The 17,201-nt window shown below is 56.8% G+C and overlaps 1 protein-coding gene across 3 annotated transcripts in view; it reads right to left on the bottom strand.

Moving 5' to 3' along the window:
* ZNF385C (zinc finger protein 385C) overlaps positions 1-12,204 on the bottom strand; it is a 58,503-nt gene extending 46,299 nt beyond the window's left edge. Inside the window, exon 1 of one of the 3 annotated variants that reach the window (XM_042027879.1) lies at positions 12,041-12,204. In XM_042027879.1, the coding sequence (XP_041883813.1) occupies positions 12,041-12,077 (37 nt within the window). In that variant the 5' untranslated portion in view covers positions 12,078-12,204. The remainder of the gene's footprint in view (positions 1-12,040) is intronic. The other 2 variants (XM_042027880.1, XM_042027882.1) reach the window with 2 other exon arrangements.
* Positions 12,205-17,201: the final 4,997 nt, after the last annotated feature.

Genomic DNA, 17,201 nt, shown 5'->3' with positions numbered 1-17,201 from the left:
AGCTTTTCACGGCAGAAATTGGCTTTTAAGTGAATTTGTGGAGAGCTGCTGGCTAACAGGAGACCTCCAGTTTAAGCTGGAGCTCTCAAAGGCTCCTCTGTTACAACGTAAATTAAATATTTGATAGTGCTAAGCAAGTGACATTTGCAGTCCGGTCACAGCAGGGGTATCAGATAGATATTTGCAACGGGATCCGTTTAAATCCATGTAGTGCTTTGGATCCGTACATCAAAACAAGCCCAGAGCTTTATTAAAATCAATGTTATCAAACACCCTGCTGGGGGAGGCTCTGGAGCCCATGTGGTGGGGCTGGGGGGCAGCTGAACCCTGCTGAGCTGCGAGGCTGCAGTATGGTGCAGCTTTGGAAGAGATTCTTCTTTAAAATTCAAGAGTAGCAAGAGACTTGTCCCTACCTGCAGCTGTGGGAGGGAGATTCCCTGCAGCAGAAAAAAGGGAAAGCACTGACCCAGCCCCAGGTGGAACCTGTTTTCAATCAGATCTCTTATATATGAGAGATTTCTGATACCTGACACCGGATCAGACATGATCCCATCCCAAATCCCTCAGACACATATTCCAGAAACTGCCATGAGGTTGTTCAGTCTGAAAAATGCCTGATTCCCTTCCCCAGCTCAGCAAAGCTGCATGGAAACACACTTTGTCAAAGTATAACAAAACTACTTTCATCACCTACCCTAAAAAAAGGGCTTGGAAACATAAAGGCTGCAAAGGACTTTCTGCATCTGTCACAGGAGATGTGACAAAGTGACACAGACTTCAGGCTACTTGTTGACAGCGAACGCCCTTCACGGACAGATCTGGGGAAGATTTCCTTACCAGCACATGGCTCAGTCCCATCAGCTGTGGCGGGAGGGGAGGCTCCCAAGCACTGTCCCAGGACTGCTCTGGGTCTGCCCTTGGCCCAGAGCTCTGGGAAGATGGGTCCAGGGACAGCCGGACACCCCAATGACGTGGCTGAGGGGCCACCCCACCACCAGCCCGATCTGCCCCAGTTCTGTGGCACTTGTTACGGTGCTGAAGCTCCCAAACCTTCCAGCTGTTGGGAAAAGTTAGAAAAAGCATCTCGAGCTGAAAGGGAGATGACAAGTAAAAAGAACCCCTAATTTATTGTTTTCTCAGAATTTAGAGTGGGAGGAAGGAAAATGGGACGACCCATGATTTTTTAATGCCTGCAGTTGGCAGCTCCGTATTTAATGTGACAGCATCCCTTTAAGAAAAATATGTTCATACACAAGGAAGAAAATAAATTGGCGAAGCAATTTGCTTTCAAGCTAGGCTGACAACTCCCCACTCCAACGTTCTGCTGCAGCCTTGGGTGAGCCACAGTGGCCGGCACTCTATGCTGAGCAGGGATCATCTCAGAGGTTAAGGATGCTTCACTGAGTGACAAACCCATCTGGGAGCAGTAATTTATCCCAGAGATGGTGCAAAGAAAGAGTGGAAGGAATAATTCATTGTGTGTGAGGCAACGAGGAGACGTGCTGTCATGTTACCACACTGACAACTCCCCGACACAAACAGAGATGCTTGTTACGGAGCCTGAACCCACACGATCAAAGGGGCTTCTGCTTTTGGGGTAGGAAGGGAGAAAAAAAGACAGGAAGAAAGGAAAATAAGAGCTAAATCAAAGCCTTGTTACCATTTCTCATGAAAGAAATTTGTGAGAAATGCTCTTTGCAGAGCAATTAGTCACCAGGATCTGAGGCGAGCGCCCAGCAGGACCCACTGCTGACGCCCTGGGGCTGGGGAGGAGCACCCTGGTGTTGCTGCTCAGAGCAGCCTGGGGGGAACATGATCGAGCTGGCAGTGCCAGCAGGAAGGACCTGTCTGATAGGGGACAGCGCGATGGCACCAGAGCCATGGGGAAGAGAGGAGTCAGAAACCAGGGTCCAAAACCATCCCTCACTCCTGCATGCCACTCAGTTGGGGGTCAGGGCTCCCCAGAATGATGCTGCACTCTCAGCACTTGAGGTGCCTGCTGACAGTGGCAGCTCTGAACTCAAGCCCTTAAAGCCCCCGTCTTGGTGATGGTGGTGCCACACCCGAGGGTGGCACAAAATCCCTGAGCCCCCCGAGGTGCTACTGAGGGGTCCTCAAGACTGATGGGGGTGCAAGGGTCCTGTCAGAACCGTGCTGCAGGAGCACTGGCCTTCAGCCTCAGTTCACACCTTGAAACCCTGACTGGTCTGTGAACACCAGGATGCCAGCACTGACAGGCACGGAAATGAAATGGGACAGATGATAATGAATTGCCCACATCCCTCAGTGTCTCCTGGATGTGGAGTAATGAAGTTATACAGTGCTCACTGGCTGGAGGACAGAAGAAGAGTTTTAGAGCTCGGGTTTAATCAGTTCAGTGACAAGCATGGCCTGGATTCGTTCCTTCTTCTCGCCACGGTTTGGTGTCTCCACTCCTGTCCCAGCTCCCGGCTCCTGTCAGCCCCAGCACTCACTGCCTTGCTCCTGCAGCACTGGGATGGAGCTGCAGGAACCCAGTCACTGCAGCGTGAGAATCCTGTGCTGTGTTGGAGGTCATCGGTGTCAGGAGAGAAGCACGTGTATCCAATTAGACTGGGAAACCTCTGCTCCCAGAAGGGCAGAGGGCAGCGAGTGCTGGCTGGCGGTGCAGGTGGCAGCTGGAGTATTTATTTGGGCAGCAGCATTAGCGTTATTTAATGAGTTCGGGTGGGTCAGCGTTCCTGTTTGAAAGGAATTCCTAAATGGACTAATGAAAAGTTGCTTGTCTCCCTGCCATGGAGACAGCCCCACTCCTGCTCCCTCCTGCGCATCGGCGCTGAGCAGCAGAGATCTCCCTGCTCCCCCTCTGTGCTCACCTGCCTCCCACGCGTGCATGACATTGCCATCGCTGCCGCGCTGTCACCGCAGCGGCTGCCACGCTGTCACCGGCGGGTACCTGGCACAGCAGGGAGACAGGGCTGCGCTGGGCACGGCTCACATCGTCCGCGCGTGTGGCCAGCGAGCAGCACGGAGCCATGGCTGGGGCAGAGGCTGGTCCTTCCACAGGGTATTCCCGGGGTGAAGCCAGGGAGCTGCTGCTCCTCCAGCTGGGCGCCGGATGCAGCCCTGCGCTCAGTGCTGCCCGCCAGTGAATTCCAGGCAGTGGGAAACGAGGTGGCGAGGTGGCCCGGGCAGAGGGGCTGCTGACAAGTCGGTCTCCTGCCACACAAAGCAGGAGCCAAGGGTCCAAGCATGTCCCTGCACGGGCAGAATGCCAGGTCGCAGCCAGGATGGGAGAGGCAGCCAAGGCACGGCCCTACGAGCTGCCTCGGGGCTGCACTGGGGCTGGGATCCCAGCGGAAGCCCCGCAGTCGCCAGCCCATTGCCAGGGCTCCCGGCTCCCCGGGGCGTGCGGGGGACAGCGGCGAGAGGCTCAGCTCCGCTGGCAGCTGCCGAGAGGTGGAGGCGTTGCTGTTATGAAAACATGCGAGGGCTGTGTCTGAAAACATTGTGAGGAGCCAGCTCCATAAATAGGCCCTTTATGGCTCTTCCCTGCGCTGAGACAGGCTCTTTCACACACGCTTGGCTCCGGCACGGCGGGTTACGCGGCTAAAACAGCCCTGTGTCGGGTGGGGGAGACTGGGGAGCACCGGCAGACGGGACACGGACACTGCGGCACCACCCCTGAGCAGGGGCCGCTCCCACCGCACCAGCACCCGTGAACAGCAGCCCGTGCCCCCCGGCAGGAGCTGCGGTGCCCGTGGGAGGACAGAGACCAGGACGGTGACCCGTGCTGTCACGGGACACGGGCAGCAGCTGCTCGGCTGCCACCACCTCCGCGGGCAGCACGCCCCGGCGCCGCAGCACACGGCCGCGATTAATCAATGGTTTCATCAGGGAGTTGTCATTAATTGAGCAGCTCCTGTGGCCATGGAGCCAAGTGGTCTGTCCAGTGTCAGAAGACGCGCATGCAGCAGCAGCTCTTCACTGCTTTCGGCCACATCCATTTAACGCGATGACAGTTCCGTTTGTGCCCCCTCAGCAAACGTCCCCCGGTGTGGGAGCACTGGTGACTAAAGCAGCGGGTGAACCATTAGTGACTCAGCGCATAATTTTCCTCATTTTGTGCCTTTTTTTAGCGCGGGGCGGACAGAGCTCACACAGCAAACTCTCGCCAGGCACCGCCACCGCTCCCTCACAGCATCCCAGCTCCGGGCACCCACCTGGGGTTGGGGACCTTCTGCAGGCAACCATCTGTTTGATGTGGTTCTGCCCTGGAAAACAGGGAGAAGAAGCTGGAAAACACTGCCAAGGGTTTTGCCTTGTTCTTCATTCTCCCTTTCATTGTTTTCTTTCTGACCTGGGAAAAGGCAAGGGGAGCGCTGCAGCCGCGGGGAGCTGGACAGCCCCGGCAGCCCCGGCTGCGCAGCTCGCACCGCGCTGGCGCTGACCCGGCAGCTGCCTTTATCGAGAGCAAAGCACTGAGCTCTTGTCTTGGCGGTAACTGATGTCTGCAAACACCAGGTGCCGGCTTGAATTAAGAAGCTCTTTGAGCTGGAATAGTGCTGAACACCCAGCGCTGGGGTGAACGCTGCCAGAGGAACCTCTGTCCGGACCACCTGCATCAACCCAAGGACCCAATGGCTGCATCCCGCAGGCTGGAGACAGTGACAGGGACGTGTCAGTAATTTCCTCTCATCCTTACAGACAGGGCAGCCACAGCACGGCAGCCGTACAAGTGCAGAAACCCGACATGTGAGAGTAGGACCAGCTCTGGGTGACTCCACGTCCGGCAGGGCTGACCTGGCTGTCGGCGTGTCCGCACCTCCAGGTGATCCGTGTAGGAGCAGGGAATGAGGTCAATGTCCTCGGCACCGCCACTGCACCTGCACGGATCCCCCTCCATCCAGGGGGATGAGCTGAGCCACTCAGGTTCCCCCGTGCCGCCTCTCTTGTGCATAGATCTGTGGAATCACACGGCCAGTGTGACCAACGCAACCAGTGCCAGCCGCCAGCCACTCCCCTCTCCCATGGGCAGCTGCTGCTGCTGCTGGCAAATGGTCACCCAGTGTCACCAAACTCTCTCATGGGGTCAGAGTGACAGAGCCCCAAAGCAGTTTCAGGGATGGCAGCCCCAGCCACCCGGGGGTGGGGGGGGACAGCGAATTGTCACCTCCCTAAAGCAGCTTTGTCTTTGCTTTAATGATTTCCCAGCTGCTTCCCCATTTCAGCCGATAATGGGACTTCACTCTCTATCTGGGTCTGAGAGGCGCTTGTCTTGTTCAGGCTGGAGAAAATCAATTCCCCTCTCACTCAAGTCTTTGCAAGACAGATGAACTGAAGATCGTGCCTGCCTGAGCAAAATATTTATTCAGTCTGGGAACAGATTTACTTTTGAACCTTCTATAAATACAGCTGAGGGCCCCCATTTAATCCCTTACCAGAAGACCTAATTTTATTTGTTTTATGTTTTAAAGAATCCTCCCTTTTCCAACGCCTTGTCAGCAGGTGAAGAAAGGCAGGATTTTTGGCACTCAGCTTGGCAGTGGGCATAGCCAGCGGTGCTGGGGAGCCACTGCCTGGTGCCACTGCAGGATGGGGCTCGGTGGTGAGAGGGTGAGACCCCTGCACTGCTGGGTCTGGGTTCTACAGGGTTTCCTGCCCTCTGTTACTGATTTACACCCATCAAAGCTCTGCTGGAGCCAGGGCAGGCAGGGAGAGGCCAAATCCTCCACAGAGGCGTCTTTGTGACCCTGCCTGCCCTGCCCACATGAGGATCCCTGTGCTGGGGGCAGAGTCTCCATCTCAGCAGCATCCCCATCTCATGCACGACCCTCTACGGCCCCTCAAGACTTGTGACCACCTTCCTGCAGACCCATCACCACATCTGCATGAGCCCCCTGGGACCAGCCACGCTTCGCTCCATCCACAGCCAAAACAGGCTTCATGTGCCATGTGCTAATTAGGATTTGAAGGGGCAGCTGTTTATCTGTGATACAGCAGGCACTTCACCACCAAGCAGTGCCTCTCCCCATCACCCTCCCCATGGGGTGACACACCTAGTAGGGACCCTGCCTGGGACTGCAGCATCACACCAGCCTGACCCTCCACTGGTCCTGCATCCTGCCCTGCCTGCATTATCTGTCACTCCACAGCCAGTGGTCCCTCAGCTGGGGCTGCAGAGGGGTTGGGGTTCCTGCCACTGGCAGGAGAAGGAAAAGCTCCTTGGCCAGCCAGGGGTGGGTGGGCAGTGGGGAGCTGCTCCCAGGGTGCTCAGGGGGATCCTGTCACCTGCCAGCATCTCACTGTCACACACCACCGTGGTCTTGCCAGAGGGTTTGCCCAAGTCCTTAGGAGGAGAAATGTTCCCAAGGACAAACTGAAAAGCTTTCCCAGCACCAAGAAGATGCCAAAAGCCAGCAGGTGCTGGAGCTGATTTTCTGCCGCCGGAACCCACCTTGGCACTTCCCTGGGCCAGAGCCCCATGGCCGTGGGAGCAGCACTGGCACCGCAGCAGTGCCGGCAGCAGGCCAGCACTGGAGGGGCAGGTGGCTGCCAGGTGTCTGTAAATCCCTTTGGGGACATCCAAGCTGCATCACTGTGGCACCTGCATTGGTCATTGGTCCACTCATCTGCTGCCTAAGTCAGCATCAGTCAGCACTCATCCTGCCCCGAGATTCCGACGCTGCTTTGTGCCTTCCAGTGGTGATGGAGCACACAAGTCATCATCTCCCTCCACATCTGGCCAGGAAGGTGAGATTCTGGCACAGATGTGAATGCTAGGGTGCTGGTTCCAGGTCCCTCCCCGAGCTCTGCAGCAGCTCCTGGCCAGGAGTGAGCTCCTGCACAGACCCAGGATGGGCAGACAGACCCCAGCCTGGACAAGGGAATTGCTGTGTTCCCATTTGGCATATCCCCAGCCCTTGGAAGGCTCGTCCAAAGGCACAGCATGCTCTACACCACAACTGGCTCACTTATTTGACACACTTATCAAATTGTTATTACACCTGTTGGCTAATTACCTCCTCTGGAAACCAGAGGGGACATAAATTTGACATTGACCTGTGCAAACCTGCAGCCCTACAGATGTCAGCTGGGTCTGGGGGGCTCAGTGGGGCTTGGGAGAAGTGGGGGACTGGGAATGTGTCTCTGTGAAAGTGTCCCTCCCTGCCCCACCAGCCCACTGCTGCTGTCCCATGCCCCAACAAGATGGGGAGTGGGGAGCCCAGGAGTCATGGTGAACCCCCTGCACCACATGCCTGGGGTGCCAGCAGTGCCCTTCCTGCACTCTCTGCCTTCCTGAGCACAGATTAATCTGGGAGAGCTTTAATCCGCTAAAGCGCTTTCGTAACAGCCCTCAAAAATAAGCCTGGAGAGTTCCTAATACTTCTTGAAATTTTGGAGTTGGGATATTTATAGGCTCTGGCCTTGCATGAGACAAAGCACACCCAGCACTGGGCGGGAGGGCTCTGAGGTGGAGGAACCTGCTCTGGAGTGGACTCACTGCCTGACATCAGCTCTCGCCCCCCAGCCTGGCCAGCAGCCGCTCTGTGCCACTCCCAGTCTCCTGCTGGCACCGTAACAAGCTTCCCTTGTTTGGGATTTTTATGGGTTTTTTTCCTACAAGCATTTCAGGCTCCTCAGAAGAGCCTCCAGCCCAGCGCACAGACCGGCTCTGTGCCTTCAGCCCTTCAAACGAGTGCAGAGCAGCAGCGCTTCCGACCAAGACAAACAGCAGTGACACCGCATCCCCTGGGCACGTGGCCGAGGCCCACCCCACATTCAACAGTTCCTTCATCCCGCTGATGCAGAGCAAGGGCCAGTGGCCAGATATCAGAAGCAGAAATACTCAAACAGGAGACAGAGTAGCATCAGCCTGATTCCTGCCAGAGAGGCCCCAGCTCATCCCCTGACTGGTGGGCACAAGGCAGAGGAGTGGGCAAAGCTGGCACAGAGCTGCCAGGATCAAACCTGTTGGCCAGAGGAACCCAGCACCTCACCACAGGAAGCATCAGGGGTGCCCAGTCCCCTCAGCACCCTGAGCCCGGCTGCTGCTGCCTGACCAAGGTCCAGCAGCTGGGGCAGCTCCTGACTCCAGGCAGACACAGGCACAGATCAGGGCTTCACCTCAAAATGTTTCCTTTGCAATTTCCCAGTGATCTTTCTTATCAACTAATTAAAACATTTCCATAATTAGGCCAGAGAAAATCACGACTCAGGAACGTTCCCATTTCAAAGCAGCGCAGATCTGTTTCGTATCAAGGGCTCAGAGCCCTCGCCAGAGCCAGGATCCCCCAGGTTCTCCCATGACTGGGACTCAGCCTGGGCCCACCCCTGCAGGGCCCCACAGCCCCAAGCCCACCACCAGCCCCTCTCCTTGGCACCCTGCCGGGAATTCATCTTGGGGAAAAGGCTGTTTACATTGCAGGGGGAAAAGGTAGGTTTTATAAAAAAACAACCATAAAGAGCCCTCTGACAGTGAGGGATTCTCCGTGCCTTCAGCCCCTGTGAAGTCAGGAGTGCTCGGGGAAGCACCCACCCTGCCCCACAGCCATGCAGAGCAAAGTCCCCCCCCTGCCCACAGCCGGGTGCCTGTGTCAGCCCTGCCACCACAGCCAGGCTGGGCACACCAGCATCCTGATGCCTCTGAAACACCAACACCTGCATCTGGGGGAGCACCAGGGAAGCTCCCACGGGACCTGGGGCATCCTGTGCCCGCAGAGTGGTTCATGGCTCCTTAAATCTGCAGGTTCCCTTTGATGACTGGCAAGTAAATTGTTGTATTTCTAACAGAAATGGAGCAGTTGTTACAGTGCAGCTGCAGCCTGGATTTCCTTGAGAGCACAGACATAATTCCTGACAGGGGCTTTCTGACACAGAAATTATGGCGCTATTTTGGAGGCAATCTCAGCACATCATACTAAGAAACACCCTTTGTACATCACAATATCGTTGTTAAATTGACAAATAGACCCTCGTGGGCCTCATTATTCTGCTCTGGATGTACATTTTTGCATTTTTATCATCCCTAGAAATGATTAAAGGGCTGCAGAACTGAGGGCTCTGGCTTTGGAAAACTCAAACTCCAGTCCCGATTGAGCTGAGAAACAGGAGAAGCAGTTGGAAGGGCTGCAGGGCTCGGAAAGGGAATCTTTGCCCCTATGATGTGTGAGTCTGGCACGTTTTGGGGACTGTCCTGTGCTTCCATGACAGGTTTGCTTTTAGCCCTGGAAATTCACCAGTGTAAAGCAATGGGACTGACATTTCCAGTACTGGATTGGGAACATCTGTGCAAAGGTCCTTGTTCAGTCAATAGCAGACTTGTGTTGTGCACTTGTAGAAATGCATTGATCTCCCCAGAAAGATTAGATAAAAGCCAAACAGGAGGAAGGTCTCCAGAAATACAACAAATAAGAGCCCAAAGACCAAGGTTCCTTTACCAGCCACCAGCCTATGTCTGAGGATGCTGGGGCAATGCTCGAGGAGGATTTTTGGGTTGGAACAGCTGTGGATGGCCACAGCATTGCTCCAGGCTGTGCACATTCCTGCCAGTCCCTGGGGATGAACAGCAGGAGGGTGCAGGCAGAATGACCTGGGGCAACTCTGCCCTGTCCATGTCCCCATCGGCACATTGAGAGAAGCCTTGTCCCAGGACAGCTGGGAATGCCAGGCAGAACACCAGCCCCCATAAACAGTGCAGAGAACATCAGCCAGGCAGGTGGGGAGGGATGGGATGGGATGGGATGGGATGGGATGGGATGGGATGGGATGGCTGCTCCAAGCCCACCGGCAGTGCACGCTCCAGCATGATGGCACCTCCTCACATGAGCAGCCAGGCACCCTACCCTCACTTACCAAGGCCAGGACATGCAGCCCTCCACAGTCCAGCACTGGGGTCCAAGCCCTGAGGGCAGTGAGCCACCAGCCCTAAAAAATATTTCTTACTCTTGGGACTATGAAACCAACCTCCAAATTTCTCTATACAGAGGCTGCTGCTCTGTCAGAGTCGAACAGTGCTCGGGCAGCGAGAGCAGCCGCTCTGGAGCCCCGGCCAAGCACGATGCGATGTGAGCTCAGGGATGCTGGTGTACAAGACTCACAGCGGGAAGTCACAGCCTGGCACGACGTCACAGCCCTGCTAACGCAGAGCCTGGCTCTGTGCATTCACAGACGGAGCCACATCCAGGGTCACACCAGCCTTTTTTTTCCAATGCACATGGCAGATTATAGAACAAGCACGAAATCCACAGCACACGGTATCATCACCCCTCCCTGAACTCTGCATATGGCAAGAGAGTTTCTGGTCGGCGGAATCACACCGGCAGCTACCGAGGGACCGACACAACTCCTCCACCCCCACAGAGCCATTCCAGCCAAGTGACAAACATCATTCAGCAAAGCCGCTGGGCTGGATGCTCCATCGGAAAACACCTGCAGTCACTTAAAAGAAAAAAGTCGGTGGTGGTGGATTTGGATGGCGTTGGCTCAAGAAACTCCCAGCCAGGCTGGCAGACGGGACAGAGCCTCATTTATCCGCGGGCTGTCACACACAGCGGCACTGCCCATTGATGCTATTTTCAGGCACCGTGCCCCACATGCAGACACAGCAGCTCACGCAAACGTCTCCGCTCCCCACTCAGACACCCCAGGTAACAAGGGGGTGAAGCCGATGTGTGCACAGTGCTGAGCAGGGCAGGGCCAGCTCCTGCCTCACATTTTCACCCAAAATTGCTCCCTGTGGGGCAGAGGGGCTGCCATACTTCATGGGACCCACAGACACATCCAGCCCTCGAAGGGGCAGCTCCAGCAGCAAGGTTCCAGTGAGATGGTGCTGATTCCTCCACACTGGTGAATCAACCTGGAAGCCCCTTAGAGCCTCCAGGAATGCAATGCCAGGCTCTAGACCCTTCACCTTCACACAGAATCATCTCCTCTATTTAAGCAGCACTTTCAAATTTTGCACTGAAAACAAATCGCAGCGACTTGTGCCAAGATGTTGTTTTCCCACACGCCCATCCAGCAGGATCGGCGCTCACCGCCCTGCCACGGCCCTGCCAAGGGCAGGCACAGGCACGTCCCTGTGCCGGGATCCGTGGGGTTCGCTCTGGGGCAGAGCAAGCCCCAGCCCTGCCCACCCTGATGCAAACTCCTTAAAAGCTTCCACCGTAACTCACTGCTGCTCCAAGTTAACAGCAAAGTCTATCGGTAATGGCCAGGGGAGAGCGGTCAATCTGCTGAGTGGGGATCCTGCTTCTGCCTCCACATTCCTGGACCCAGGGACCCCTCTGCTCCCACCCGGAGACACAGCCAAGAGAAAGCGCTTTTGTACAGCTCAGTGAAGGTCCTTTTCCGTAAGAGCCAAGTGTCCCCGTGGAGGCGGCCAGAGCCTCGGCTCCATTCCCAACACAGCTCTCCATGTCCCGATCCCAGCATGGACGCACGCAGCTCCAGGCACCCTGCGAACAAGCCAGGGAACACGCAGGGTGTGCTGTGCACGCCGAGCACCACAGCCGGGCCCAGAGGGGCCCAGGGACCACTCCACCACCCCTGCCCCGGCCGGGCCGCACACCCCGACACCTGGGCCAACGCCGCCCGCACCCAGGTGCTGCCGCAGTCCCCAGTCCAGCACACACACCCGTGAGGCTCCCACGCCGTGCACCCCACAGCGCGGGCACCCCGGCGGGGACGAGCCGGGGTTACCGGCATCCAGCGGGTCCCGCTCGGCGTGGGAACCTCAGCCCCGCGCCGGAAAGGGGCTGCGCCGGGGCCTCGGTAAAGTTCCGCTCAAGAAGTTTCCCTCCTGCCCTGACCCCTCCGGGTGGTCAGTGGGGCCGGGGTCCCGCCACCCCCGCCGCCCCCGCCCCGCTGCCCGGCGCCGCCGGGATGGAGCGCGGGGAGCGCCGCGCGCCCCGGCCGAACACCCGGCCCCGCTGCCGGTTCCCGGGGCCCCTCCAGCGCATCCCCCCCTCCCACAACTTTCCTACGCCTGAAACTCCCGGTGCCCACAGCCCAGCCCCGGGGCCGCCGGTGCCGGGAACCCGGCCGCCCCCGCCCGCCCTACCTGCCCAGCCGCCCGGCTCCGCCGCCGTCTGCAGCATCCTCCCGCCGGCTTCTCGCTCCCGGCCGTGCGAGCGCGCTCTCGGAGGAGGACGAGAAGGAGGAGAAGGAGGAGAAGGAGGAAGAGGAGGAGGAGGAGGAGGAGGAGGAGGAGGAGGAAGGAGGGGATGAAGGCAGCGCGCGCGCCGCCGCGGTCCAACCCCCCCTCGGCGCCGCGCGCCCGCACGGAGTGGGAGGGGGAACCCCGGCGGCGCATCCCGGTGCTGCATCCCGCAGCTGCATCCCGCAGCTGCATCCCGCAGCGGCGCCAGGGGCTCGGGGGCATCCTCCCGTCGCGCATCCCTCGGTCACGACTGCCCCGGGCTGGGACGGTGGGGGCACAGGGGCTCCCCAGGCTCTTTCCCGGGGATTCGGGGGCGTCGGTAAGGTGTGTGGCTAGGCTCGCAAAGGAGGGTGACACAGCGGGGCTGTGGGGAGGGCACCTGAATTTCAGGGTACTGAGATGCCCTGTGCAACCAGCGCCCCGGAGAATGGCGGGTCATCAGGTCTCAGAGCCGCCAGGACAAGGGTGTCCAGCCCCGCATCCTGAGCGGTAGCACACAGCCCGGCTCTCCAGGGAGGTGGCACCGCCTGGGGGCTGCAGTTCTTTGCCGATAGCAAAGCTCTGGTCCCACCCAGGCCCAGCAGGCAGCAGGGAGGGACAGGACCTTGGCCATGGCTGGGCAGCCCGGCTGCTCCAGGAGGGTGAACCGGAGCCAGGGGCGGGATGGAGGGAGGGGGCCTGCAGGGAGATGCTACTTGCTCCTCAGTCGTCGCAGATGGAGCACAAGGTGCCTCCAGGCAAGGGCTCCTCTGCTGCCATGCTCCCGCCTTGTGCTAAGATCAACAATTTTAAGTGCAAAAGTCTGCACTGGCCTGTCACTGTCATCGTTGTTAATATTTTAGCAGCTCCCAGAACCTTTCAGCGGGGCCACACAGTGCTGACACAGTAGAGGAGATATAAAAGCGTCCTGCTGCCCGCCCCAAGGAATACTCTGTCTAGACACGTTATATAAGCACATTTTGCCCTCCGCCAGGACACTTCGCAGAGGATCTCAAAACACTTCCCAAAACTGCTAATTGAGCTTTGGAGCCCAGCTGGGAGGGAACTGCTCCGGCCAAGAGCCCCCTTCTCTGGAGCAGGTACTCAGGGGCTCCTGTCTCCCAGAGCACTTGCCTGCTCACTACTTTGCCTCCACTAAAACGTGGAATTGATGCCAAGAGGTAGAGGTGTGATCGGCCCCGTGCTGCCGCTGGCAGAGGCTGGAGGCTGCAGAAGTGGGGGCAGAGCACGTGCTGCTCCAAACCCCTCCAAGCCCACAGGTGCCTGGAGGCTCCAGGGCCACCAGCTGCCAGGGAGGGGGAAGCCAGGAGCAGGGAGTCCCAGTCTGAGCTCCTTCTGGGTCTGGAGATCCTGGAACACAAGCAGGTGGCCCAGCAGCAGCAGATCCCACCTGTCCACACCAGGAGTCCCTTTCCCTGCTGCTGTCAGAGTCAGGTCCCCAGGAGCAGCAGTGCGGCACCACTGAGCCTCAGCCTGGCTCATCATAAATCACTTTGGGTTTTCAGAACCCTTTTGCCAAAGCTCAGTGCATCTGTTGGCTGTGCCATCTGATTTTCACAATGTAGGATGGGTTTTTTTTTCCTCCCTATAAATAATTACAGGCACTCTAATGGATCTCAAATTTTACAGTACCTTGGCTGTCAGGAGCCTGCTGATGATGGTGTAGCCTTCCTCTCCAAGGAGCAGAGGCAGGGCTGGGCTCCTCCACACTTTTTTCACTTACCTTAACCCTTTTAGCCTCATCCTGCCTCCACCACAGTGCAGGGAAGGGACCATACTCCCCTTCCAGGCACGGGGATCAGGAAGTGCAGAGGTGAGGCCTCTTACCTGACCCACAGCTCCCAGCATTCCAGCACTGGGGAACATGGATGCATTTCTCCCCCTCCATGGGAACTCTGGCTTCCCTCTCCCAAGGGCAGTCCTTCACATTGCTTCTCCCCGAGATACTGTTTGTGCCAAGACCATGGTCACCCTCGAACATTTTGGTTTGCTGCAGATATCTCTGAAGCTGAAGACAAAACTCTAAACAAAGAGAAGGTCGTCTCCAGCTGCAGCTCCCTGGAATCCCATGGGACAGAGCAGCAGGAGGCACCGCACACCCAGCCCCTCTATCACGCTGTAGTTGCTCACAAAATTTCTCCCAACCCCTTGCTCAGTTCTGTACAGCGACTTTGTGCGCTTAAAGGAGCAGAAATTGGCCTACAAGGAAACAGGATCGGGCACTGCCAGGAGGGAGGGAGCTATGAGGGAATGGCATTGCCAGGAAGGAATGGGCAACACTTCCCCTTTCTTGGTGTTTCTGAAGCTCGGCAGCTCTGCTTTCAGTAAACAGGGAGTTTTACAATTACCCCAATGCTCTCCATCCTCTGGCAGCTCTGACTTCTCCCCACACAGGGAGGTGCTGGCGCTGCCCGGGGACACTGTGGTGGCACCCCGCCAGCGGGACAGGTGATGGGTAGGGGTAACGAGCTGCCCCAGACATGATGCTATTGAGACATTGCTATTGGAACCACAGGACCCCAGGGGAAGGAGAATCCTTCCTGCAGCACCCACTGGGGTCCTACGACACCAGCTGGCTGCATCACCCGGCTCTCTGGGTGCAGTGAGAGCTGTCTATCTCCTTCCTTGGCACTGCACAGCAGGGACCAGCACCAGGCAGAACTCAGGCTTCTGGGTACAGAGGGACATGGAAGACGGGTGGGCAGAGGAGGGGCTGTGCCCAGGGGCCGAGCCAGGGTCCCACAACCAGGGAAGGTGGGTGTGGGGTGGTTCAGGCCCAGCACCACTTTCCAGGAAGGCTGGCTGGCTGAGCCGTGCCAAGCTGCTCCGGCAGCTGCTGTGGCCGTTCAGCAGCTGTTGAGCTGTAATTGCTCATTGAGTCATAATTTATTTTTTTTTCCTGGTGAAAGCAGCACTGTCAGGGAATTAAAATCTTTTCAAAAGCCCATAAAGATTTCATAAACGTTTCAGAGCCAGATCAGGGGGGGTTTAGCGCCTTCACAGCCATGATCCAGGGAAGGCGATGAGGAGACCAGCAGTGGAACACTCGGCAGCTGTAACTGGTTAAAGGAACAACAGCGCTGGGCAGCACCAGCCCATGGGGAGCTGAGCAAGGCTGCATTGCCCCTGCCTGCAGCCTGCACAGGGCAGGACTGATCCCCAGTCCATAGCCTGGGCATGAGGGCCCAGCTGGGCTCCAGGTGGTTCAATTCACCTTGATTCCCATGACATACTGCTGACATGGCTTGTGGGATACAGGGATGTGGCATGGCAGCACCTCCAGGCTCCAGGAGAGCAAAAACCTGACATGGGGCGGGTGCAGCTGCACCAGCCCCAACAATAGCAGCGTCTTGGCTCTCACCTCTTTCTCATCAGCTCAATCAGCAGTGACCCAGCTCTGGCCAGCTGGGAAGTTCAGCCCCACAGCCTGTATGGGTGAGGGGCACTGGCCCCACAAACACCCATGTTTGAGTTCAGACCAGCCTAAGGTGTCCTCAAAAGCAAAGGTTTGCACTCTGGAAGAGCTGATGTAAACATGGAATCAGGTTTTCCCTTGCTGCAGCCCTTTGCACAGGAGCAGGTGTTTGCAGGTGACGGTGGTGCCGCGTTCCCGCTGGCAGCCCCTGCGCCACCCTGAGCACCTGCTATTTTTAGTGTGAGCACAGAGCCGCCTTTGATGGTCCCTCTATGAGCTCTGCAAAATATCTGGGCCAGGCACGCACAGCTCCCACAGCCCCACTCTGCCAGAACATGCTTCCCAAGGAATGACCCAGGATGCTGAATGAGCAGGGCCTCCAGGCTGACAGGGACACACATGCCGAGGGGGACTTAATGGGGGGCAGCCGTGACCCAGAACACTGAAAGAGCTGGAAGTGATTTGCACCCCAGGATCTGCACAGCCATTCCAGCACGGCGATGTAAAACCTAAACCTAACCCTAACCCCAACATTAAACCAGAACCTAACCGTAACCTGAATCACAAACCCAACCCTAACCCCAACCCCAACCCTAAACCTAACCCTAAACACAACCCTAACCCTAACCCCAAACCCAAAGCTAACCCTAACCCTAACCCAAAACCCAACCATAACCCCAACCCTAACCCCAACCCCAACCCCAACCCTAACCCTAACCCCAAACCCAAAGCTAACCCTAACCCTAACCCTAACCCAAAACCCAACCATAACCCCAACGCCAAATGTAACCCCAACCCTAACCCCAGCCCATGGGCACCGCAGGCAGGACAGCCCCATTCTCTAACCAGGATGCAGAAACAAGAGCACAAATGGGTCAGAGCTGAGCTGAGCGCCCATTTGGGCACCCACGGGTGCAGGACCCCACCCCCCCCACTGCTGTGGGGGTGACAGACAGACCCCTGGCACTGCTCCTGGAACCTGCTGGCTCTGGCACCTCTCACCAGCATTGGGCATCACTTCAAGAGGCACTTGAGTGACAGAGGCACCACTAACTCATTGTTAGGGGAGAGGCTGCTGTTATTTTACGGCCGTCATTATTTCCTTCCTAGTGTAACTTTTAATTAAAATCTACGGAAGGCCGATAACTGCTCCCTCTGCATAATTGCAGGGAGTAAATTTTATTATATAGGAAAGTGGTTTTAATTTTTAATAGACTTATTTTTAAGGAAGAGCAACACTTTGAAGGGATCTGTGAGCCCCAGTAACATTATCAAAGGCGAGAAGAGGAACAAAGATGGGTTTATTACCTGTTCCCCATAAAACTGTTATTTTAGGGGAGTTCTGTGCTTCCTCCTAATGAGAGATGAATTGCACCAGCTTCATTTGGTGTAGGAGGAAAATTAAAATGAAACTGATAAGAGCCCAGCCTCTAGCTCCTGACTTACCTCCCAATTATAAATGAAAGCTCACAGGCATTCCAGAGATGGGGCTTGATGCCTACATTAATTATAAATAAATTATCTACACTTAATGTTTAAATGAAATTTCAGATAAAGCTTTATATTTAGAAAAGCGTTGCATCAGTGCATAAATATTTATGCAAGGAGTCTGGGTGAACTGCAGCTGCTTCAGCGTGACGTCGGAGC

The sequence above is a fragment of the Corvus kubaryi genome, unplaced genomic scaffold (genome assembly GCF_017639235.1).
Source record: "Corvus kubaryi isolate FWS band 111438036 unplaced genomic scaffold, C.kubaryi_AGA036_p1.0 37301, whole genome shotgun sequence".
In the NCBI taxonomy this organism is placed as follows: Eukaryota; Metazoa; Chordata; class Aves; order Passeriformes; family Corvidae; genus Corvus; species Corvus kubaryi.
Note: the sequence above shows the minus strand (reverse complement) of the source record. Positions and strands in the feature narration are given on the sequence as shown.